This window comes from Tetrao urogallus (genome assembly GCF_951394365.1).
Source record: "Tetrao urogallus genome assembly, chromosome: 20".
NCBI classification, from domain to species: Eukaryota; Metazoa; Chordata; class Aves; order Galliformes; family Phasianidae; genus Tetrao; species Tetrao urogallus.
Window position 1 is genome coordinate 4151936 of NC_136833.1, and position 26010 is coordinate 4177945.

Below are 26010 nucleotides of genomic sequence, written 5' to 3' on the forward strand. Positions count from 1 at the left end.
TTATTGATTTATTAGTGGCAGCCTTTGGAGCAACTTATAAATCCCAGTGTGTGTTACAGTGTGTGTCTTGCTTAAAGGACGGTCATGCTTCATTTGCTAGCAAACCTTAGGCTGAAAAGAAGAGTAACCAAATACTTTAAATGATGTAGCAGAGCTTGGATACAGGGCTGAATGTTTCGTTATTCGAGCTGCTCTTTTAATACTGCATTTTGCTTTCATTGGTGGTCAGAAGAATTAGTTTGGATAACTCATGAATCTGGTCTTAGGTGGAGATGGGACATAAACTGAAGTTGTGGAGGCATTCTGCTACAAGATGGCAGTGCAAATCCCTTCCCCTGAATGGTGGTGCTGCAGTAGTTAGTTGAAACAGATGAGAGGAGTGCATTAAGCAGTTTGTAATTAATTATTATTTATTTATTATTAAGAGGGGGTGGTCTGTAGAGTGGTGAGACTGAGCACAAGAGCATGGACTGTCTTCCTCAGCTCAGGATCAACCCCCAAAACAGAAGGTTGGGCAGATATGTCTTATTGCTGGGTCTGGGCAAAGTGGGTTTTCTTTGGTTTCTTGTAGTGTATTTGGCAGAAGATGATGCCCTTTGCTTCCCCAGCACCCTGTAGTTGCTATGAAATAACAAGTTTGAAGCCTAGGCTTTTTTTTTTTTTTTCTTGCAAAGTAATTAGCCAATGCAACCAGCTAACGAATTCCCTCCCCTGGAAGGCCACCAGCAGTGCGTGCAGGGCTGTGGTGTGAGCTGGAGCTGAACTCTGTACGGCCAGGGCTGGCCAGCAGATCAGCAGATTGCTCCCAAAAGTACCTTCTGGGAAGTCTGACTGCAGCCACCTTTAAATCAATTTGTTACTTTTTCTGTTTGGCCTTTTTCACTGCAGCTTTTGAAAGAAGCAGTTTGCACTTCCAGCAGGATGGGAGCTGGAACGGGGCCGTGCTGCATCCTCCAAGGCAGCGGAGCAAATGGCTCCCCAGCAAACGGCTGCGCCTTCTGGTCAGGAAACTCCTGTCCTTAGAGACTGCAGTCAACTGAAACGCGGGACCTAGCGGAGTGTTAAGTAACTGATGGAGTGGGTTTGCTGACAGGTTTTCTTTTGCCAGGTTTTGAAACCAAATGACAAGGTGAGGTAATGGAAGGTGGTGGTTTCACAGCATTACGGTGCGGGCACAGAGCATCTGTGTGTGGGAGCCCTTCCAGAGAGCGTGGGGGGAGCAGGCGGGGGGATGCGGAGAGAGCAAGGCTGTGGGGTCTCAGTGACCCCAACTCGGAGTTTGGATTGCCTGGCATATTAAGGGCATGCTTGCTACTGGGTGATAGTGATGGGTGAGAGTAGGTGGGAAGGGAAACAGGGACAGCTGAGACACGTGAGAAGACAAGGAGCCTCAGAGCAGGGCTGGAGCACTGCGAGTGAACATGGAGCCTGTTACTGGGAGCAGCACAATGGTGGTGATGTCTGAGGGTTGGTGCTGGGAGCAGCGTGATGGCAGCGCCCACCGACACCTCTTTGTAGGAGCAGTATGATGGCAGTGCCACAGAGGCCTATTTTTGGGGGCAGCATGATGGAGGTGAGAAATGAGGCCCTGCAGTGCAGGTACAGCCTGGGGCACCATGTGCTGAGCCGGATGGAAAGGGAATGAACAGTGCCAGAGGGTGAGAACTGCATCTTGGAATGAATATCCAGTGTTCTGTTATTCCTAAGCAGGAGGAAAGGCTCATTCAATAGATCCTACAGACCTTTGGTACTGGGGTGTTCACAGCTCTGGACAGTTGTTTGCATTTTAACAAAGCTCAGAGTTAAAGGTGTACCTGAAAAAATGGCACAGTGCTGTGCTGCTCCTGTCACTGTGGTTTTGTTGCTGGTGCAACTGGTCCGAGCCCATAGCAGCTCCCTTTGAAAAGCCAGCACTAACTTTCCCCTCTTGCAAGACTTTCTGATAGGCTTTCCCCTGTGTTTGCGGTAGGGGCTGGTGTCAGCCTGAGCAAAGCCACAAGAAACTTTTTTACATCTCTCTCTCTTTTAAGGCACCTTATCGATGAGCTCCATTGGCACCTCTGCTTTTGTTCCCTTTCTGCTTCATGCAGAGGCCACACACGCATTGACTCACAGTCCAGAAATACTGCACAGAGCGCAGAATTTGTTCCAGTTAAAGCTCGTTTAAAAGCTGCCTGGGAATCAAGTTACTTGAGTACGCGGAAATAAAATGTGTTTATTGAAATTTCCTAGCTAATTCTGCGTGCGAAAGGTAGTTGCATCATTTTGCCAAGTGGCAGAATGCTTCTTAAGAAACAAGTTTATTCCATGCTTGCAGGTTTTTATTTATTTGTAAGGTGGGAGAGCAGCGGTTCTGTGCTCTCACTGAACTCTGATCTTTCCTTCGGCTTTGTTAGAAAGGGCTTCAGAGCACAAACTCATCTTGCAGAAAACAAACCTTGTTTTTTTTTCAGATGGGAAGATTGCATAATGCATCTGCTAGGGAAGTGCAGTATCCCCCTAAGACAGGCTGCAGGTATGCAGGGCTGGGTCAGGCACTTCTGCTTTGGTGTCATCACTGCACTGAGAAATTGTCCTGCAATAGGAAATTAAAAACTGCAAAAAGTCGTGTTGAGAACCGTCATAGATGCAACACGTGCAATCCTGAGAAAGGATGCAAAAAAAACCAAACTTCTGAATTTGCACAGAAACACTGGCCCTGAGCAGAAGCAGAGTTATTTGTTATGGCAGATTGGTAGAGCAGCTTCTGGGGGAACTGGGATGCTGAAGCGTGCTGATTCAGTATAAAGAACAGGAGGGGAAAGGTGGGCTGTGAGCTGAGTCGTGCACACTGTGCTGTGCTCCTGCACTGCCCCATGCTCTGGATGATGGCAGCAGAGCAGGACTGCGCTGGGGGTGGTGGAGCACCTGGTGGCTGCTGTGAAGGCAGGCAGTTCCTTTCCTTACAGCAGATAGCAGATTGACCTGTTTGTTTTTTCTTTCTTTTTATATACACAGCGTGAAAGGAAACCTTCTAATGCTTGTTTTCTGAGGGTTGCTTTTAATGGCTTTTGCACTTAGTGTCTAAAACTTTGTCTCCTCTCTTTGCTCTGCCTCCCTCCCCCACTAAATTTGTCACAAGGCAGGAGCCCTGGAGAGAGAGTTCTCCAGCTATGCGTGGCTCAAGCAGCATCACCTGTCTGCCCTAAATTGATGGCACTTTGGGGAAGGGGAAAGAAGAGGGAAAGAGAATAGTGCTGCTTGTTCTGCTTCCTCCAGCGCATGTTCCACGTCGGGCTGCGTCTGCGGGGATGGCTGAACAGTGCCAGCTCTTGGCCAGAAAGTTCACTGGACACTGATAGCAAAGAAGTGGAGAATGGCACTCAGACACGGTCTGCTATTTTTGTTTTGCATGAAAGGGCTGTGCAATGCACTGCTGTCTCTGTGCTGTTGCATCTCCTTGCACTCTGTGGCTGCAAGGCTGGGAAAGGGGATTTTACATACCTTTGAGTGCCCTGCAGTACTCAGGGATGGGATCTCTGAGTCAGTGATGTTTACCTTATCATACTCATGTGCTTGCAGAAATAACGCATGGGCCGTGTTGAATTTGTGCAATAACTGGGATATCTCATAAGATTGTCACGAAGTGTGGGAAATGTCCAGTGGTGCACGTGGGTTGCAATCCTCTGTTATTTACACTGAAAAAATGGGACTTGTAGAATACGTGGTTGAGACCAAGCAAAGAAGCAAAAATGAGGATATTTGTCAAGTAATTTTGATTTAGGGCTTGTTAAACTATGACAGAGCTTGAAAACATAATATCTTTTTATGTATCAGGTCTCACATCCAGGGCTAGATATTCACACTGCTCTTGTCTCCAAACCTGGAAGTGAGGGTCTCTGAATCCCACTTGTCCATTTGTAGAGTTCCTCGCTAGCCCTCTGTACTGTAAAATGAGCACTGAATTCCTTGGTCTGCTGAAATTCCCTCGTGCTTCACGATTAGTGTTTGCTTTGCTTTGCTTTAAATGTGGGCTTCCTTTTTAAATATAGTTTTCCAAGTTGCTGGCCGTACCAGATTGTTTATATTTTTTAAAAGCCTTCTGCTTAGCCGTTATATTGCTCTTTATAGTACTGCTTAACCACATTGGTTTCTGTTGCTCTTTTTTCTTGCATAAACTTAGCTGGGATGAATTTCAAATGTGGTTTATCCAACTGTTAAGTATTTCCCACTTTTCTGCAATAGATTTCACATATGTTACAGAATTCCAAACCAAGATCTGGTGGACATATTGCCCTATTTTTTTTTCCTCAAAGTCAGAAATATGGTGTTTTTAAAGCCTTGCAGTGACGATATTTAGGTCACTGGCTCCAGCGTGCTGCCTAGCTTCAAATCCATTTGTCATATTTAGCTTATTTCCAAGGATTAAGATAACTGTGGTCCATATACATAGAAAAGAAAAAAAAAAAAAGACTTAAAGGGGAAAAAAGTTGATTCTTTTGAGCTGGAAGCTGCAGGAAGGACTTCTTCCCTCCAGAGGTCAGGCTGTGGGGTCACATGGAACACATCTCCATCCCGTTGCTGAAGGTGCCAGCATTCAGCCCCCACAAAAAGTAACCAACCGTCTAAAATTAACAACATCTGCTTTATTTTTACTGCAGTCCTTTACTCCGAGTTATTTGGGAATGGAGTCTGTAGCTGAGTGGAGGATTTAGCTTTTTTTTTTGTTTTTTTTTGGTGTTATGTGGTAATATTGCAAGAAGGGGACGGACAGACAGGGCAGATTGTGCTGTTGGTTTATGCATTGAGAGGTGACACATTCAGTCAAGTCTGGATCAGTGCAGTGGCATTCTGGAAGCAGAGTCCTGAGCAAAGGAACTGGTGGGGAGAGAACTTGGATGATGTGTATATATATCATAGGATCGTTGAGTTGGAAGGGACCTTAAAGGCCCTTGATGAACAGGGACACTCGCAGCTCCATCAGGTGCTCAAGTATATTTATATATATCTCTGGGAAAGGAGACGGGAGGAGTGGAGGGATATCTGCTAATAATTTTAGAAGAACAGATTCCAGTGGTAGGAAAAGAAAATTCTACATTCAAATAAGAAGAGATTTAAGTGGAAGAAAGAATTGTGATGGCAGCATAGTACTGTATATATTGTCACTTGGCATTAAGAGTGACTGAAGGGTAACCGCAGGCTGAAGTGTAGGGTTGGCCAATGGTGAGTTAGTCATAACTTTTTTCACCAAAAAGCTCACAAAGGGAAAATCCAGTGTCTGCAGACAAGAAATAAACCCGATGTGTTGAAGATTGGTAATCTTCCCTGAATTTGGGCAATTAGGATGTGAGTGCTGCACACTACTGCTGTTGTGAGTAATGTTGTGGTAGAGGCATGAATGCTTTTGAGGAAAACAGTGATATTTTGGCTGCAAGATAGAATTGAAAAGGTTGTAGACCTTTGTTGGACTTAATTTGGGAGCCCATTTTGTGGAAGCATGGTGCTTTGTTCTGTACTGCCCTGAAGCTCAGCCGCCTCGCTATTCCAGACCGTGTGATGGATGCACACATGATGTTATTTTTCTGTAATAAACAGAACTCTAACTGTAGCCCCTTTTTTTTTTTTTGCTCTTTTTCTTGACAGAGAGAACTCGATGCCACAGCAACAATATTGGCCAACCGGCAAGATGAAAGCGAGCAGTCCAGGAAGAAACTTATCGAGCAAAGTCGGGAGTTCAAGAAGAACACTCCAGAGGTAAGGAGCTGAGGTGTATTTAGGGCTCTTTTCTTAATGTTTTGTTCTTGTGATGTTCTCTGCTGAGACTGCTTTGTGTTGTATTGAAATAGGAGCTGACTTCTCAGAGCAAGTCTGAGCATCAGCCTTGAGTCAGGCTCGCTCTAAATTTTGTCGTAATCTAAAACCTGGAGAACTGCAAAAAAACAAAATGTTCTTCAGTTAAACCTAATTCTCTTAGCGCTTGGGTGTAGCAAGTGATGTTTTGCTGCCTAAATAAATCTACATCAAGGGCACGACTTCAAAGATGCTCATTTTTCCACCAGAAATCAAACAAAGTTCAGTTGTTGATTTCACTGGAAATGCAACAAGGTCAGCACTGAGCTGCGGGCACAGCTCTGCAGCACGGCCGTGCGTTGCTCCCAGGTGGTGTGCGAAGGGTGTTGGACTGGTGCTGGGCCAAGCTTGGAGGGCTGAGCGCTGCTTGAATGGAGAGGATGGTTTTCAAACTCTTCCGTGACTATGATAGCGTGTGCAGTACATGTCTGTGCACACACGTGCATGGTTGTGTATTAGATAGATAAAGCTCATTTTCTGTATTGAATGCGTAGCAGTGCGTAGGGCGTTTTTTGCTTCGTCCTGTTTGCTTCTTTTGCAAAGGAGTTTGCCGTCAATTTGGGCTGGTACACAAGTGTTGGTTCTCTCTAGATACCAATCAGGAATCAGTTTATTCCCCTTGCAGAGAAGAACGGTCTATTGGGGATGGAGAGAGGTAAAAGAATATGAAGGTATAGGAAACTATACAAAATCCAGAAAATAAACGGATATCTGGGGCCACATTTTTTGAATTGTTTGCTAGAAGCTTAAGTTCATTCTCCAAAACTTATTTGAGTTTCCTGCTTCCTTCCTTTTTTTCCTGTAAGGAGAACTGCAGGCTGGGGCTGCAGCTGCCGGCTCCTGAGGGATAGCAAACTTGTGGATTCATCTCAGGGTGATTTCTTGAGGCCAGTTTTGTTTTTGCAGAGCAGGTTACTGGCAGGGAAAAAATCCAGCACTGCACTTTGTGAGAGGGCTGTGGTCACTCAGTGGGAATTGATGGGTGGAGGAAAAAGCTGTGCTTTCTGTAGTCACTTCAGGAGATACAGAGAAAAAATGATTTGCTATTAGTTCAGTTCTGTTAACAAAACAAGGTGAACGCCTTCTGCTGCTAAATCATTTCATGGTAAAGTTTTAAAAACACTTTTACAAAGTATAGTTACATAGCCTTCCATGTAGTATTTTTCACACAGAGGGTGGTGACACACTGGAGCAGGCTGCCCAGAGATGCTGTGGATGCCCCATCCCTGGAGGCATTCAGGGCAGGCTGGATGTGGCTCTGGGCAGCCTGGTCTGATAGTTGGTGACCCTGCACTTAGCAGGGAGGTTGAAACCAGATGGTCATTGTGGTCCTTTTAAACCCAGGCCATTCTATGATTCTATGCCCTTGTGGCCAAAAGGGCCAGTGGCATCCTGAGGTACATTGCAAAGAGCGTGGCCTGCAGGTCGAGGGAGGTGATCCTCCCCCTCTGCTCTGCCCTGGTAAGGCCTCATCTGGAGCACTGCGTCCAGTTCTGGGCTCCCCAGTACAAAAAGACAGGGATCTCTTGGAAAGAGTCCAGCGGAGGGCCACCAAGATGGTGAAGGGCCTGGAGCATCTCTGCTATGAGGAAAGGCTGAGTGAACTGGGTCTGTTCAGCCTTGAGAAAAGAAGACTGAGAGGGGACCTGATCCAGGTCTATAAATATCTATGGTGTGGGGGGCAGAGTGGTGAGGCTGGACTGTTTTCAGCAGCATGTGGAGACAGGACAAGGGGAAACGGCCAGAAACTGCAGCATAGGAAGTTCTGCACAAATGTGTGCAAGAACTTCTTTAGGTGAGGTGACGGAGCACTGGAACAGGCTGCCCAGGGAGGTGGTGGAGTCTCCTTCTCTGGAGATGTTCAAGACCTGCCTGGATGCCGACCTGTGCTACCTGCTGTAGGGAACCTGCTTTGGCAGGGGGTTGGACTCGATGAGCTCTGGAGGTCCCTTCCAACCCCTACAATTCTGTGATTCTATGATTTTGGAAGGGGATGGAAGGGTTTCATTCATTCACAGACAAGATACAAAACGATGGCTCTGAACATCCCTGACACTTCGTGGAGTTTGGATCTGTGCTAGATTCCACATCTTTATCCAGTGCCCTGGGACTCCTAGCATGGACTGCTGATATTCTTTCTTTTCTTTCCCCTCTGTTGCAGCGTTCTTTCTGCAGCTTCATTTCCCAACATCTGACTCCTCTTCTTTGACAGAATTAAAAAATGAAAACGGGATCAAAAAACTAAAAAAGAGTCTCTGAACTGAGCAGCTCTACCAGACAGATATGCAGGTGTTGCTCAGCTGAGCAGGGTCTCCCTGTCCCATGCAAAGTGACTGCAGTGGTAGGTGTGGGCATTTCCACCAGAATAAGTGAGACAGTGCTCTGCTGTCCTCGCTGGAAGACTTCACCAGCATTCCTCCCCACAAAAGCACTGCTGTGTTTATCTTCAGCTGTTTTCTGTCCTCCCCATAAGGAATAATGCTGAGTAATACTCCAAGCTTAGACCATTTTGGAGGGCTGGAGGATGATGGAAGGCAAGGTTATAACACCTTGACCTGATTTTTTTTTTTTTTAAACTTCAGCTTCATCAAAAAACTTGGCCATATGATAAAACCTTTCCCTGTGGTGGACAGGAAGCCACTGGCATTTCCCAGCTGACCCATTCATGTTACTGAACTTCAAGCATACTATTTTAATAACAAAGAGAACCCTAGTAGAAAACTTGCTTGCTTGCAGAACTGTTCTTTGAATAAATTAGTCAGTATGCAGCTTAATTAAAATTTCCAAGATGAAGTAACATCTTTCTTCCTATGAAGAATGTGGATGGAATCGCTGAATGTCACAACCTGCTCCAGAGTCCTGCTTTCCATTTTCATTGCTCATTCTGGATGTATCCCCGCTGGTGCAGCAGTGGTTTGGTTTGCTGCAGCATCTCTTGCCCTCAGCTGTTGCTGTTCCCACCATAAATCAGGAAATAAATGTCGTTTGCCTTGAGTTTCCTATCCATTGCTGTCTGAGGTGTCCTCTAGACTTTCCACAGTGTCTGCCATAAGCAATCTCCTGCGTAACAGAAAAGGACTTTAAAACTACTAATGAAGTTGAGGATGTTTATGCTGCTGTTTTGGAAGACTTGAAAAGATTGTGACAGATCTGTTGGGATTATTTCTGCCTTCTTTGCAAATTATCACATTGCAGAAGAAACGTAGTAATATTTTCATGCACATAGGAACAACTGCAGGGCTCTGTATTGCAGAGTATTAGAATACCATTTCTGAGTTGGCAAACTTGGACGTAAATCTAGGAGGCAACATTCTGTGGTGCATACAAGATGGAGAGGTGGTCATTACATGCAGAAACTTCAAGTTTGTCATTTCAGAAATACTTGTTACCCACTGCAGCCTTGAGGAGCCTGTGTCAGGCCCTCTTATCACAGATGCTTTGGGGTATGTTCATCTCTGTTTGTTCCATCTCTGTTTGTTCCATCTCTGTTTGTTCCATCTCTGTTGTTCCATCTCAAGCAGCTACCGTGGAATGCTGACAAGAGATTACTGGAATCACTGATGTTATGTGACTGTCACTTGGAAGACAACCCCAGATCTGTCACATGAGCCACCACCCTGCATCACCCTGTTGTGAGCAGCTGCAATATTCATGTATTGTGAGGCTCTTGGTCTAATTCACCATGTCCTCATGTGCTGATTTGGTGTGAAGACATGAGTGTTGGAGGGACAGTCTGAGATTTGAAAGATCTCAATTCTGGTGGCACAGATTAATAGTTTTTGGAGCCAAGTGAAGATACTTTTACATGCTGATTGATAGTTTTGCCTTGGGTTCTACCCACATGCCTGCTTGAGCAACCACTTTTTGCTTACCTTTCTACTGTTCTGGTCTTTTGAAAGCTGATCTAGCACATAGAGCAGTGCAGATTTTTAATCTTGTTAGCAGCAATAGTGAAAAACACCCAAATAAGTAAATAAGTAAGTTGTTAAGGGCTTGTGGGGAAGGAAGACAATGGTATTTAAAGCTGTTTAATTTATAACTCTGTATTCCTTTCTGTGTCCTCTGTTTCCAAATGTCTGGAAAAAAAAAAAAAAAGCTTTAGTCCAGAAGACTAATAAACATTATGAAGTTTTCTAGTGTATTATTAACTTAGTTGTCAATCCACAGTCATTATGTAGCTGCATTTTGAGTTTGATTCCCAAAGCAAGATGTGTTTCAGTGAGGAGAACGATGCATTACAGCGTGCCTGTTATTTATTCTTTGCACAGCAGGTTATTTAGTGCAGCGAGTTGTATTGTGCTTAGGTGTGTCTGCAGCTCTCAGTGTCTAATGAGCTCTGGCTGATGGTGTGTCCGTGACATGAAGTGGATTCCTGTCCAGTTTCAGACCTGAGGAGCAGTAGTCAGGACTCCTGGAAGGCTGGGTGAGGATGGGCTCTGCTGTGCACACAGCTGGACGAGGGGAGGTTGTGAGGTTGGCTGGCGCTGCTTATATGAGTGCCAACACTTGAACAAACACTTTTGGCCACTTTTTAATTCTGATTGTAACAGAAGACAATTAAATGTTTCTGATTTAGCCATCTAAACCATCGAATTGCTGAGCTATGCTAACTGTTGCCAATCTCACCTGCAACAAGGATGGTAAAATGGAGGGTCCACATCCCAGGGGCCATCGGACTCCCCTTGCAGCTCGTGGCTTTGGTCACTTTGGTCTTTTCCTGGGGGGAAGCTGAGCTGGGGTTTCCTTGCTTTTGTTGCCCTTCAGTGTTGTTCCTGGGCTGCAAATGTGCTCTGTCTGTGAGATTTGGAAAGCCAAGATTACCTTAAAATGCTCAAATGGGCAGCTGTGTTTTGCAAAGCAGATTAAAGATTGGATCAGCAGTTAGGGAAGGACACAGGGGAACCTGTAAGCACGGACAGCAGAAGCGTGTTCTCAAAGCAGAGCTTTTAAATGCCCTGGGAAATGGAATATTGAAAGATGCCAGAAATCAAACACCCTGAGCTTCCCTCACCTCCCGACCTGTCCTGCTCCTGTGTGTGATCCAGCCCCCTCTATGCATTATTTATGATTTATTCTTGAGGTGATGTATGAAGTTGGTGCATGTTTGTAAGACCCACATTTGTTTTACAGAGATGGCATTCCAATGGCAGCTGTAATTAAAGGAGGGGAGCTCAGTTATTATTAAATGAGGGCTCCGTTTTAGAAAATCCAACCTGCCAGAATTCTTAAAGTCTCCATTGGTTCTGAAGTTTGGTACTGGCATTCTATCGAATTAGCCGGTGTGCAGCAAAAAACAATCAAACGAAGCTTAAAGAAAAGAAAAACAAAAATAACAGGAACGAGAGGAGTGACATTCTAATTGCAGGTAGGGAAGTGTGGTGGGATCCTGGCAGCTCTGCATGGTCAGCTCGGGTCTGCTGTGCAGCACGGTGAGAGGCATCCCCTGCTCAGCACAGCTCCCGCAGACGCACAGCGCCAGGCTGCGTGCAGGGGTGGATATTGATTTGCTGCCATCTAGAGCTGGGTTCTTCTCCTCTTCTTTCTGCTGTTAAAAACAGCTTTGATTTGCATTCGCTGTGCTTGTGAGAGTGCGCAGTGGGGGGATGGCCCTCCTCCCCTTCCCCAGGGAGCCCTGGGATGGCTGTGTTTGGAGCAGGGCACGGTCCTGTGCCACAGCACAGCTCAGTGCAGTGTGAAACTAGACAACTCAGTGCACGGCAGGGCATGAAAAGAACCAGCTTTAGATGTCCTTCCATACTTATTACTTGAAAATTAGTGCACGAGAAAATGTGGGAGCATAAGTTCTCCTCTTCTTTACCCTCCCTGTGACTTTGGAGAGATTGGTGTTAGGAAGAAATGAATTTGCAGATAAGCAGTTTGTTCAAAAAGTGTCTTTTTTTTTCTATTCTGTGTGACTCAAACATCATTATCAGTGTTCTTTCTATTCTATCATAAAATTGTTCTGTGTTTTTAAGATTCCTCACATATTTAAAACCTTAGCAGAATGTTAAAATATCTCACTTGCTGATGTAAAACATTGCCATGTCCTTCTGTAAAGAGACAAGATAATAAGAACAGAGAAGTAGGGATTACCTTCCAGGTCTAGAACATGGACCTTCAGCATAATCAATTTTCAACATATTTACCTTGAGAGTCTTTGGATAAAGCTGGAGATCTATGGGTGATCGCTTTATTAAGGAGTTCCAAAAACATTCAAGAAGGTGGCCCATCTGATTGAACTGAATGTGTTAATGTGGTTTAAGTAATTAATTACTCCGAAGCCACTTGCTCGTGGTGACTTTAATTTATTCTGTTTAAGCACTTTTCTGGTTAACATGCTTGACAGCTGAATGCATTTTTGTTCTAGCAGCATCAGTTGCAGGTATTGGATCTCAGTAATGCTAGGAGTGCTGTATTTTGCATTGCAGAAGAGAGGAATGAGGGATATTTTTTATATTTCAGTAGTTTACAAGGAAGTGTAAGCAAGTATGTACCAATAGGCAGCTGCTGCTGTGTTCTGTGCTGTATTCTGTGTGTATAGTTTCATAGAATGGCCTGGGTTGAAAAGGAGCACAATGCTCATCCAGTTCCAACCCCCTGCTATGTGCAGGTCACCAGCCACCAGCCCAGGCTGCCCAGAGCCACATCCAGCCTGGCCTCCAGGGATGGGGCATCCACAGCATCTCTGGGCAGCCTGTTCCAATGCCTCACCACCCTCTGTGAAAAACTTCCTCCTCATAATTAACCTAGACCTGCCCTGTCTCAGTTTAAAACCATTCCCCCTTGTCCTATCACTGTCCACACTCGTAAACAGCCATTCCCCCTCCTGCTTATATCCTCCATTCAAGTACTGGCAGGCCACAATGAGGTCTCCCTGGAACCTTCTCTTCTCCAAGCTAAACGAGCCCAGTTCCCTCAACCTTTCTTCATAGGAGAGGTGCTCCAGCCCTCTGTTTATAAAGGTAAGTGTGAAACTGGGTAGGTAGATGCAGATCCCACAGCGATAAGGCTGAATGTTCCCAGAGCAAGTCTGAAGTTCACATCCTAAATTCACTCAGACCTTGTGAGCAGTAGGTGGACTTATTTTCAAGACTCAGCATCTAAACACACTCTTCCTTCCTGTGTGTGCTTACCAGAAGAAATAATTAAACATCTTCCATCGGTACTTTAACTTTGAGAGCAAATGTTCTGTAAATCTCCTCCAGTTCATCCACTGGACCACCTCAAAGTCACTCAGGTGTAATTAAAGGCACATGTTGTTCTCATTAAAATTATTATGTTGTCGTGAATAACTTTTAATAACAGTTGCCAGTAACGAGGGATTCTTTTCATTGCTCTGACAGTGGATAAGTGAAAAGTTGGATCTACTTGAAACAAGAGCAGAAACGATTAATGCATTGAGGGAAAATGCTCACTAACGAAGTGACTGCAGTACAGAGCTGTGAGCATTTCTCTCTAAAAAACAAACAGGAAGACAACAAACTTCCTGCACAGTTGCTCTTTTGTAGGGTCAGATTTTGGATAGCAAATGTTTAAGAGGAGAAATATTGGTAAAATTCTCTTAAACCTGTCGGCATCCACATTCTTGTAGCATGTTTTTCTTTTTTATTTTTTTTCTTTTTTTTCTTTCTTTTTTTAAAGGCTTCCTGGTAACCATTTTTAAGTAACTTAAATGACATAGGAGAATTAGAGCAGTGGAGAGTCGTTTTTATTTTAGAATTCTTTTTGCATTAACACATCTGCAGTGTTGATGAATATATGGAAAAATGAAATTGTGCTTCTATCCCGCCGTGTCTCCAATGTGACAATAAATCAACTTTTTTTTCCTTTTAAAATGTCTGGCCTTGTAATTTATGTTTGCATAACCCATTACTAAATTCATAGTAGGTGTTTTAGTTGGCAGGCACAGTTCCAGAGATTCAGTGGACCCGCTTTAATACTGAGCTTTTGTTACTGTTCATAATTATGTGCAGTAATATACGTGTTTTCTTAATTATAGAGACTGGGCTGCCTTCAGTTTGGGATCTCTTACTTCCTCAACAAAAAATTGTGCTTTAATCCTTTGGAAGAATTGGTGTCTTTCAGGCTTTTGAGAAGCAAAATGCATTTTCCAGGTTGTTATTTTTTTCCCCATTTTTGGAGGAAGGAGTAAAAAAGATGAAAATGTACAGAAAGTAAAGCCACGATATTGAGAATTTTGGAGGATTCTTTTATTTTATAGTCAGGCTGTAAATATTTAGACCAGTTTCAAGACAGTATGCAAATAAAAGGAGTTTTATTAATAACCATTATCTGGACCCTGGCAATAAATATGTATGACTCACACAGGAGTAAACCCACCCAATAAATATAAAAGCCATACAAAACCATTAAAAAATTTTAATGGACTTGCAGATGGAATAATTTAATGCAACTGTAGTTACTCAGGTTCCAACTGCTGTTAGTATTTCTCATCTGCTTGAAAGCTTTCATCTGAAATACATTGCTACCATTCACGATTCCACCTTGTCTCTGTTTAAAACCATAAAATTGTGGTTTCACCATTTGTGAAGCACTAATGCTTATTTATGGTGATATTTCTGCATTTTTAAGCGTGGAGGTGGTTATTTATTTCTCAAACATACATTGACTTTCCAAAAGAAAGTTCTGGGAAGCTGCAGCAGATCTGTGCTCTGCCCATGTCTGGGGTTTGCAGAGTGATGCCAGGTGAGTGTGTTGGGTTGGAATGGACCTTAAAGATCGTGTGGTTGCAACCTACAGTGCCTGAATGTGTCAGGACTCCTCAGTCCCGTGTGTCAGAAGTGGTCATAGAATCATTGTGGTTGGCAAAGACCTCTTGGATCCCCAGATCCAACCCCAACCCACCTTACCGTGCCCACTGCCACATCCCTCAGCGCCACATCTCTGCTGTTCTTGAGCACCTTCCTGGATGGTTCCCCCCCACCCCCCTCCCTGTGCAGCTGTGCCACTGCATCACCACTCTTTTGGCGAAGAAACTGTTCCTAATACCCAACCTGAACTTCCCCTGGTGCCACTTGAAGCTGCAAAGACCTAAGTCTTGTCACAGAATCATAGGGATCAGAAGGGACATCTAGCGATCATCAATTCCAACTCCTGGCAGGTTCCCTAGCATATGTTGCCATGCTGGTGAGGTCCTGATGCTGCCAGCCCTCAGAATGCTGAGATTCAATGGAGGTCAAAGGTTGAGTGTGGCCATCAGCATGCAGCAGTCCCAGAGAGCAGCGCGCCTTTAAAGCAGCGCTTCCTGCAGGCAGCACATCTTGTGCCTGCGGTGCGCCTGGTTCATCCATGCAGTGAAAATAAGGGCAACAATAAAAGAAATGAAGTGGTGCTTTGTTAGGAAGACATTTTTAGTCCAAAAAATCAGGTAACTGGTTGAAGTAGTTGTTCAATTAATGCTTGATAAAGCAATAAGCCAGTTTAAAATGTACTTGCAGTTACAGGAAGAGGAATATATTAAGCTCACCTGTTGAGAGGATTATCTCTGCTAAACACACACGTTTTACATGAGACCAAAATAGATCCTTAAAAAATTAATACTAAAATAGGTTTACAGCCGAGAGAGAGATTTCTTTCCGACCTGTTTTGTGGTGTGCTCATCTGCTTTTTCAGGAATTTTAAGCACTGAAGGAATGAAGTCAAAGCTGCTGCTTGTCTTTGAAATGGATGCCTCTTTGATAAGCCTCTGATCTCCATACCCAGAGTTGTAGCAGCAGATTCAAACACTGATTGTAAAATGGGGAGACTAAAACGTAGCCACGGCAGCTTCAAACACTCTGTCTCTCTGTCAGATTCAATGCACAGGACATTGCCAGGAGTTAAAACGAAGCAAAATTAAAGTAGCCTACTAAATTTACCTGCCATGGAGAATCCACAAAAGAGCTGCCACTTCTAATCCTCAGATTCATTTCAAATTATTATTTTTTCAAATTAGACTCCCTGATCTCTTCAGCTCAAGCTGTTGTACGGATTTGAAAAGCTGTCTCTTCTTGTCAGATCACTGGTTTAATAATAATAATATCTCGCGTTTATATAGTCCTTTTCATCCTGCAGCTTCCTAAAGTGCTTTACAAGCTTTATGTGTACAAAACCGTGCAACCACCTCTTGGGTGGCTGGTGCTACTCAGCTGCAGGGGCGGCTGGCAGCTTCGTGTGCTCACCTTCCTCCTTCCCATGGAAGCCTTGAGGGAAAGGCAAAGCTGCTGATGGTCCCAGTTCATCCCAGTGGGATCACGACGTTATCCCTGGCGCAGGATGCTGTGTCCATCTCTGGGCTTGATGAGGAAGGTCACTCAGTGCTGCCTTGCCTTTTTCACTGGGAGCAGGAGCGCAGGTAACTTCCATATAAGAGTTATACTGGTTTTAAAAAATCCAGTCTTGGACATGAATGCTCTGATTCTTGTCTTTCTGCTGGACACTGCTTGGACTCTGGCCTGTCAATAAACGTGTTGCAATGGGATCTTTGAAGCTGGGGACAGTCACACAGGATGAGTTTGTCAGATGAGTCCCAGTGCTTGAGGACATCATTTATGGGAGAAAAGAGGTCCTGAAGTGGGACGTTCACTGCTCGGTGGTGGAAGGGGCACAAACAGCTTCCTCAGTCTTGGTTGCCTTCTGAAGGAAGAAAGGGCAGGATCACATTTACAGAGGTTTAGACACCTTCGTATCATGAGACCCAGTTTTCTGTAATGATTGATCTAGTTCATTATCTTTGTGTGTTAGTACTTAATGCTTCATTTTTGTTTGGCTTGAAGTTCACAAGACTGCTGATACTGGAAGGCTGTGATTAAAAAAATAAATAAATCAGGCTCCTTTGTTCCCAAACGTAAGAGCTACTGAAGAGCATACAGCTCTGATGCATTCCTACGGTTTGGATCATCTCTGACCTCATAACTCTTCAAAATCACCCTGCATTTAAGGTACTGGATGCCATTAGAGACTGTTTACTTGGTCTGGATTCACATCAAATTGCCTTACCTTCTTCCTCCTCCTTTCTTCTTCCTCCTTCCTTACCTCCCATCTGGAGGCATGGGATGCTGAAAAGGAATGCTTCTCTTACGCCTGGGAGAAAGGGTTGTGAAGAGCCAGGAAGAGAGAGGCACAGGGCCAGCCTTGGTCTCAGAGGCCTTCAGTATGTGGGACAAAAGAAAGTGAACATCCGTAGACACTAATGCTAATGGACGCTTGTCCCATCTCTGGCTGTAAATTATTGAGATCCTGCTTCTATCTGGTAATGCAGCCTAATCAGAGTCAGGTTTTCTGTTTTGACCCCGCAGGGAACCATCTCGTTCCATGTCTGCGTTTTGTCCAGTCGCCGTGCTGGGAATCTCCCTCTCCAGCCTCTTGGTGGCACATCCAAGGAGCGGTGCGGCCCTGCTTGCCCAACAGATGAGTTTCAGGGGCAGCAGTCAGCGCTGCGGCTGTTCCTGCAGCCCTTGGGCAGTGCCAGCAGGGCACAGGGCTGCTGAGGACACAGCACTGCACACATCGCCGTGCCAAGGCGATGCCCCACGCAGGACAGGGCTGCCCTGCCTTCTGCAGAGCAACCCGTGCGATTCCCCCATCACGCAGCCTTTGCAACTCATTATTTTTTATTGGCAGTGGGGAGACTGTGTAGCAGTGCGGTGATGGGGATGCCCAAAGACATGGGGGCTGCACGGGGTATCATGTATTTTTCAGCTCTGTTCCCCCTTTACCTTTATTCTCGCTGCCTAATCTGCAGGTTTCTTAAAGGGATTATGCTCCCAAGCCCAGGACTTAAAGATAGTTTTAATGAGTTTGATGAGGCTGTGGAGTAGGCTTCCACAGGTGCCCATCTGTCTAAATAGCATTTTTAATAGCAATTCCCTCTGCTCAGTAATGCTTTGAGGACTTCTTCCCCACCTCATAGTGGCATATAAAGGCAGGCTCTACTGCATGTTAATATCGTTCCCCAATAAAAGATCATCTTTAGACTTAAAGCTGTGGTTCGATGGCGCAAGAGCCTTGTTCTTTGTCAGCAGCAAAGGAGTGTAGGGGTTTGTGTGAGTCCAGAATCACAGAATCCTTTGAGTTGGAAGAGCCCATAAAAGGTCACGTCCGGCTCCCCACAGTGACCAGAGACATCTACAGGGATGCTCAGCCCCTCAGTCTCTGCCACCACTGCCTTTTGTGGAGGATACTTCTTGCCAATCTCCCACAGGTGGCAATTTGTTCTAAAATGCCCACAACAACCCTAACCTTCAAGATTCTTTCCTAAGGAAAGTAACCTGTGAGTTCGTATTACCTGCTTCAGTTTCTCTATGAGCACGACTTTAGACGTGTACTTAAGTGAGGACTGGGAAAACAGCTTCTAGTAGGTATTAATTTACATGAGTTCTAATTCGTATGTTTAGAACATATGTTTTAGAGAGCTTTTGACTATTAAAACCTGCTGCTTGTCCAAAACTAAGTATTGCTGTGCTGTTCTCCAAGTCAGTGTAATTTCAGAGCAAGGAAGAAAGATGTCTGCATTCCTTGATATTCCTATTCCTGATAACAGCAGAAAGAGACACAACATGTTTTTGCCTGTGAGCTTTTGAAATATCAGAAATATTTTGGGGAGATAGATTAGTGGGCAAAGTGCATGCAGTCGGGCTGCTGTTCAAAACAAAAGCTTTCGGTGGCTATGAATGTTGTGTTATCTTTTTGGTAGCTGGCGATACATTCATTGTATGACTTCAAAAAGAGACTGGCTGTCTTCACACACGGAGTAATGAAATCTGGTAACTTTTCCAAAAGTCCTTATGATGACAGTGATCACATATTAAACTCTTGGACACTCAGGTTTCTGAGCACAGTGTGTGGTGAAGTGGTTTCGTATGATATCTTCATGCTTCACTTGAGTCCCTTTCACCCCAAGCCACTCTGATCCAGAATACATTGAAGACAGGAAGTCTGTTTTGGGGCACTTGGGAGGCATCGCTGGCTGCGTTCTTATATTTCCAAATCAGGCTGACTTTTTTTCTTAATTAACAGTTCACCACTACTTTATGCCTAAAATTATGACCCCATACAATGTACAGATGTGGAAAAATACAACTTACAATGTTAATGCTCACCAATTTGATAGTTCCCAGTAACTGCTGTTCTCTCGTTTGTTTTATTTTGGTTTCAGTTCTATAAAAAAGGATGGAAAAGTGTTTTTTTCCATGTCAATACATGCAAATGCTAAGTGCTTAGATGTGGCATCATTTGCAGCTTTTAAGGATAAGCAGGTACTTGAGTGCTAATAACATCTCTAGATTTGTTTCCTCCTTTTAGCAGGCAGGGTGATTTGAAGGAGCAGAAAATGGCTCACAAGTCCCGACTTGCTGCTGCCAAATGCAAAGGTCTATAATTGAAGTTTGGCATTGGTTGCCCCTTTCATAAGAAGTTGTGTTTTACCATGCAGGATTAAAAATGTTGGGAGTGCAACACAATCAGATGTAAATGATGTTATATAAAATCTGCCAAATCTCTGCTGTTGAGAAATATTTCCACTGAAACGAACAGTTTGATTTTACCAATGCAGTAACTTTTCCGTGCTCTCCAAGGATGGAATTGGCAATGAGCATTCCAATGACCCGGCCTGATGGAAAGATTTATGTTGTCAGTTATGTTGTATTTGTAGAACCTTGTGTGTTCCGTGCTTTGATGTTCCTCAGTCTGATCTTTCAGAATTTGTGCCAGGAATTAGAATTAAACATTGGAATTAATGAAAATGTGGAACACTGAACTGCTACGTTTGTTGACTGTAGAAGATAATGGAAGGATAACTGGTAAACAAATACGCAGGGCTTGAAATGTCCTCGGTGTTAATTCAATTATCACAATATCAGATATCACACACTGATACTGGAGTGCCTGTTAGTAAAACTTGCACATTTGCTCCTCTGTTGTCAGTTTCTAAAAGCTAAAAGATTCACTTCTTAATGTCAGTGAAGCTGGATAGTTTCTAAACGGCAGATAGATGCATTTGTGGGCAGTGCCACGCTGCTTCTGTCCCCTTTCCTCCCATCTTCATATTTAGCAGCAAATTCTCTTTTGGTTGTATGGTTTTATGCAATGGTGCACGATCAGAAGAGATGCTGCAGCAAGGTGATATTAGAGGGATAAAAAATCAAGTGCAAAGAGCACTCATGTTTGATCTTCAATACATGGCAGCTTATAAGCTTAACATTCTGTAGTGAAAGTGAGAGGAAGGTATGTAAATCTATGAGGGAGAGCTATTTCTGGGAATGAAGTGACTCTTATTAGATGAAAAAAAGGAAATATTAGCCATAGTGTCAGTAGGTGAGTAGAAAAAAAGGTGCTCAGCGGCTAAAAGTCACAACATTTATCTTGTTAAAAGCAGGGTCTTTGCAGGTTGGGATCTTTGGCTGGAGGTTTTCCAGTGCGGAGTGACTAACTAAGAAAAGACAACTCCCAGAGCTGCTGGGTGGAGTCCCTCGGCTGGTACCAGCTAATTCCCAGAAAGGAAAACAATCGCTCCTTAATGGGAATTCTTTAAACCAAAGATTATTCACTTATCAATACTCTAAAAATATCTTGAATAGTTTTCCAGGTTCTCAAGTGCTGCAGTGGTTTTGCTGAGGATACACGCGTTGTGTGGTGCAGAGGTGGCAGGCGTGCACTGGAATGTTTCTAAGTTCTCCTTTAGCTTACAAGAGCAGAAAGGGAGATGAGAATTGAAAGAAAGGGATTAAACAAGGTGCAGTGCTGCACTGTTTCTTGGCCAGTGAGGAAAGACTGGGAAAGGTCAGAATTCTGGATCTTTCCTTTACAAATGCATTGCAGGGGGAAATGGTACATTTCCAATATTTGCCTCCTTGTATGGATGGACTTGAATATTCATTTCTTTTCAAATCAGTATAAAGTTTTCTTAAAACACACCTAAAAAACACATCTGTCGAGTTTTGTGTATTCTGCTGGAGTCATGGATGGGCGCCAGATTTTTATACACAGTGACACAGTGAGGTGGTGTTAAGGTGCAATAGCAGTCAGTATTGCTTTAATATTGATAAAATGCTTTGCAGACGAACACTTCGCAGTTAGAATGGATTGGCAGGGATCTGCATCCTTGTCATCAGTAAATCCACATGCCTTAAAACATTCAGCTGCACTTTTCTGTTGTATTTCTCACGCACGAGCTAATTAGGAGGTAGTTTGTGCTAAGTTAATGAGAACACTAACAGTCAGAGATTGTTTTCTACACAGAATCAAAGGAAATTTCCAGAGGTTGATCATTTATAGCGTTCTGAATGTGAAGTTTGCTTTTTGTTTTGGGAAGTAAGTCTTTAAGGTACCTACTTAGAATTGTTAAGGTTGGAAAAGACCTCTAAGATCATCCAGGCCAGCTGTACACCTACCACCAACATTGCCTACATCCCTCAGTGCCACATCTCCACGGTTCTAGAGCACCTCCAGAGGTGGTGACCCCATCACCTCCCTGAACAGCTGCCACTGCAGCACCACGCTGGAGAAAAAATTTCTCCTAATACCCAACCTGAACCTTCCTGGCAACTTGAGGCCATCAACTCTCGTCCTATTGCTGCTACCTGGGAACAGAGGCCAATCCCCACCTCAATGGGGAGAGAGCAATGAGGTCTTCCCTGAGCCTCCTCTTCCTCAGACTGGACCGTCCCAGTTCCCTCCGCCGCTCCCCATAAGATCTGTGCTGTTTTATTTGTTGACTGATGGAAGTTTGTTACTTTCATCGGTGCATTGTCATCTTTCATATTTAAAGCCATAAATTGTGTGCTCAATTTATCAGCAGTTGGAATAGGGTATGGTATTACTTTCACATTTGGAAAAATGTTGAGTGTAGAAACACTTTCCTTAACCCGGAACAGATGGGAGCATGGTTTGTCATTGATCAGGTGGAGGTGCTGAATGTGGTTGGATGAGATGATCTTAAAGGTCTTTTCCAACCGTAACGATTCTGTGCTTCTGTAAAACAGTGTCACATTTGAATATATGCTTTCATGTATGGGAAGGTGTAATTCTCCACAGCTCACAGGACAGCACAGTGCCTTCTCTCCTGGGTACCACAATTGAGGCCAGGAGAGCTCTCAGTGCCACGTGGACACAGATCTGCTGCTCCTCCCAGCCACATCAACTGGGGAGATGTAAGCAGGCCCCACTGCAGTGCTGGTGAAGGAAGTGGTCTCATCCTGCATGGGCACATATTCTTGTCCCAGGACTTGTGGGTGGTTTTTGCATCATAGAATCATTAAGGTTGGAAAAGATCTCTAAGATCCTCCAGTCCAACTGTCAACCCATCACCACCATTTCCACTAACCATGTCCCTCAGTGTCTACTCTTGGAAGCAAGTAATTTATTTAAAGATGGGCAGGCTGCTCAGTTATTCTTATGTGGGGCTATGTGCATACACTGCTTTAATGCATATCTCAAGACTTGGATCTTGCAGATTAATCCAGATTTAACAAAATAAGAAGCATTCTTGTGCTAAAATGATTTTTAGGCTTACAGCAAGGGTGTAGTCACTGTCCTCCCTTCATCTGGGGAGACTGATTCCTTGTGGTTGCGTTGAAAAAATTAGACAACATTGCAGCTTCTCCTTTCCCCTAATTTGACCCCAACTACAGAAAGTTGCCTGAAGTTCTTGCTTTTCTCATTGACTGAAGCAAGCAGGTCTAAACAGGACTCCTAAATTTCACCAACTGCCTTAATCTGGGTTAGCTCTGTTTTATCATGTGTAAGCCTGTTGTTGGCCTCAAAGCTGGAAGTGCAGTATTCCACAAGTGGAGGAATTTAGGAATGTTTCTCATGAAAGAATTGTCTTGCAGTGCCAGCTGGTCAAACCAAGCTTCTCACTGAAGGATGGGGTGATGATGTTTTAACAGGGATGCCCGCTCCAGGAGGTCACCTGCAAAGAGCTCTGGCAATGAGGACACTGGGCTGGCATGGAGGAAGGGCTGATTGTTCCCTTGTTTCTGATTTTTCCTTTTTAATACCAGAAAGCTCTGTGGGAAGGGAGGGCTGCCCCACATCCCTGCCTCGGTGCAGTGCCATGGGGCCAGCAGGGGATGCAGAGTGGCTGCTCGCATCCTGCCATCCCCCAGGCCGCAGTGGCCGCCATGATGCGGCATGCTCTGGGCCTGCACTTGGGGCCAGACGTGGAGACCCTGCACTGCCTGCAATCACAGCAGCAACGAAGATGAAGACATTCCACAGCAATTAACGTGTTGTGCAATATTTAAATAATTTTTAATCATAGTTTTACCTCAAATTGTAATTTAAGATATATCGTGTAATCACTAGTAATACAAAATGAAAAAGGAAAAGGGCATGTTCTTTCTTCAGAACGCTCTCCATGTAATAATCAGCTAATAATGCTGTCTGCTTTAATTCAGAAGTTTCACTTGCACATTTCCTAAGTTGGCAGGCTGCTTTTTAATTCTTCTCTTCTAATTTGTTGTAACATGTATGAAATACATGTGTTCATTTGAGTAAATACAATAAAGTTAATCAAAGGAAATGATTGCAGAAGGAACCCAGGAGGGCAGCTAGTTATCGCTCAGAAAAGAGTTATGTAGTTCTGCCAAATTAATTAAACTTCACTAGTTAAAGGCAAAGGTTATGATAAGAATCTTGCTGAGTGTTGGGTGCAGGTGGCTTGTTTTAATGGGTGAAGCCCATGACCCTTTGGTTGAACAGATTCTTGTTTCCGTGTCGCAGCCCCACAGGTTATTTATTTGTGACATCCCAGTGCACCGTTACTCTGAATTTCCAGATGGGTTTCCCTTACTGGGACGAGCAGCAGAGTTCTGCCTCCCTCTCCCAGTGCCCCAACATGGGGCTGAGTGCTCAGTGTCCCTGCGTCACTGCTGCGTGTCCCCACGCTGCGAGGAGAGCTGTAATTAACTTGCAGGCACTCATCAGAGAATCCGGCAGAGTGCCAGGAAATCAGCCCCAATTACTGTATTCACGTTGTCAGTAATGCCCACTTCATGGTTTCTGCTAATTTGAAACGGCAAGTCCCAACTTCCCGTAGCAAAATTGCCATTTTTATACTGTTCTTCTATTTTCTGTTCCTTATTCTGTTATTTTGACTCCATTAAATTACTGCTGTAAAGAGAATTACAAGCCATCTTGCAAAACTCTCATCAGGTAATTGCAGTGATACAATATAAATATAGTAGATCCAGAATTATACAGCATGTGTTTAATACCATCTAACGCAGATCTAAAAAAAGAAAAAGGAAAAAAAAAAGTACATTATTTGCAATTATTTGCATTTACCAAGGACTGTGCTCAGGCTGCTCCAGAAGTAATGCCTCCTGTGTTATGTTGGCCCACTACACCAGGGGCACATGGTGGTGTGACAGTAGAGCTCAAACCTCCCCACCATTGCTTTGTTACAGTTTATTGCCATGCAAGTGATGGCAGCAGAGTGGCAGTCCAACAGAACGGTATCTGAAATGGGAGAGCATGTGGAGCAAAGGTTTGTCACTGAAATCCTCCATGCAGAAAAAAATGGCACCCATTGGTTCTCATTTACACTTGTTGAATGTTTATGGGGACCAGACAGTGGATGTGAGCACAGTGAGGCTGTGGGTTTCAGCAGTGGTGACAGCAGTGTGAAAGACAAGCCATGTTCTGCACAGCCATACAGATGGTTATGAGTGCAGCATGCAAGCTCTGCTTAATCACTGGCAGAAATGCACAGCTGATGGTGGCGACCATGCTAAAAAATAGTGTTGTGTAGCTGAGAATTTGCTCCATTAGATAGTTATGGTGCTCTTTGTATCTGGTGTAGTTTCCATGGAAATAAATAGGAGGCGTTACTTGCAGAGCAATCTACATATTTAGGATTGATCAAAGGTACATCAGCACTTAGAAAAATGTTCTTGTAGGGGCAGGAATTACTGCTCAATTGCAGCAGTAATGCAATTGAAAATACATTCAGAAACTTGACTTTTTCGTCACTTTACATGAAGTTTTACGTATCTTCACTCTACTGCTGGTAGCAAGTTTCAAATTCAAGCAGGTCCCTTTTTTGAGAATGTTTTGTCAAACATTCCACATCAGAATCAGACGCTACAGCACGATGGGGCCGTGCATTCTGAACTGATTCTGCAAGGCAGAATAATGCTGTGAAACTGTTTTTCTGATTTCGTTGTCTATAATGCAGGTGACCCAGGATGTGACACCTCTGGTGCCTCGCTAAACCAGCAGGAAGGAGCTGGTCAATGTTAGCTGTGCTCTGCAATGCCTGGGCTGGATGCTGGCTCCATGGAGGAGTTACTTCTATGTTCTGAGTTTCTGAGATCATGCCTGGCTGATCTGATCCAGCTCTTATCCTTCAATATTCAACAAATGTGATTATCACTTTGTAGACTTATTTCGCTTCCATAATGAGTTCCTGATAGTGTCACCTAGTAATAATCTGATATGGAGAACAGAATTAATATGTTCCCTTGTATTTCTCTAATGTTAGCTTAAGGGCTGGATCATTGGGTAAGAAGTATTTTAATTTAGCAGCTTCACGTTCCCTGCTAGATAGTGGTTGTGACAAGAAGATTGGTTTTGTTGGTAGTTCACTGAAACACATTCACTGCTGGTTTTTCTAGTTGTGGCTTTCCCTAGAATTCCTAGCTAACTTCCTTAGGAGCGGGGCTTGAGTTTTACTTCAAGAGCAAAAACCAATTTTACGTTTAGATCATAACTTCCATTAACCATCTTTAATGGAGCTTCTGTAGCTCCTGTTTAACTCCACATTTGGAGTTGAGGAGAAGGAGCATGAAATGCCAAATTCTCACCCTGCAAAACTTTCTGAAGTGAAATCTTTGCCCTTTTCTCGATTGGCCCAATAGCAATACCTTAGAAGGAAGTAATGAAATGCATGCATTTTAAAAGAAGCAGCAAAGCAGGCGCTGTGCTCCCACCTCCTCATGTTGGTGTTTGGCTCAGTCAGCACGGCAGCCAGGACGTTCTGCCATGGGCAGAGTGCACACCGTGCTCTGCCTTGTTTGACTCAGGGCAGCTTCTTGTTGTAGGGCTCTGCTTCCTCTCAAGCACACTTAGAGCAGCACTCTAAAAGATCTGATCTTACAATATTACGATCTTCGGGCCCTGTGCTGTAGCTTCAGTAGATCTGACTGGTGAGCCCACGCTGGCACCTCGGCCCTTGGTGCA

The 26010-nt window shown here is 44.1% G+C and overlaps 1 protein-coding gene across 2 annotated transcripts in view; it reads left to right on the top strand.

Annotated features, from left to right (window-relative positions):
* The window catches only part of CUX1 (cut like homeobox 1), a gene marked incomplete at both ends in the record, with an annotated part of 226106 nt that overhangs the window by 35696 nt on the left and 164400 nt on the right, over positions 1–26010 (top strand). For both annotated transcript variants that reach the window (XM_079545066.1, XM_079545065.1), the window contains one exon: positions 5623–5733. In XM_079545066.1, coding sequence (XP_079401192.1) covers positions 5623–5733 — 111 coding nt within the window. The remainder of the gene's footprint in view (positions 1–5622; positions 5734–26010) is intronic.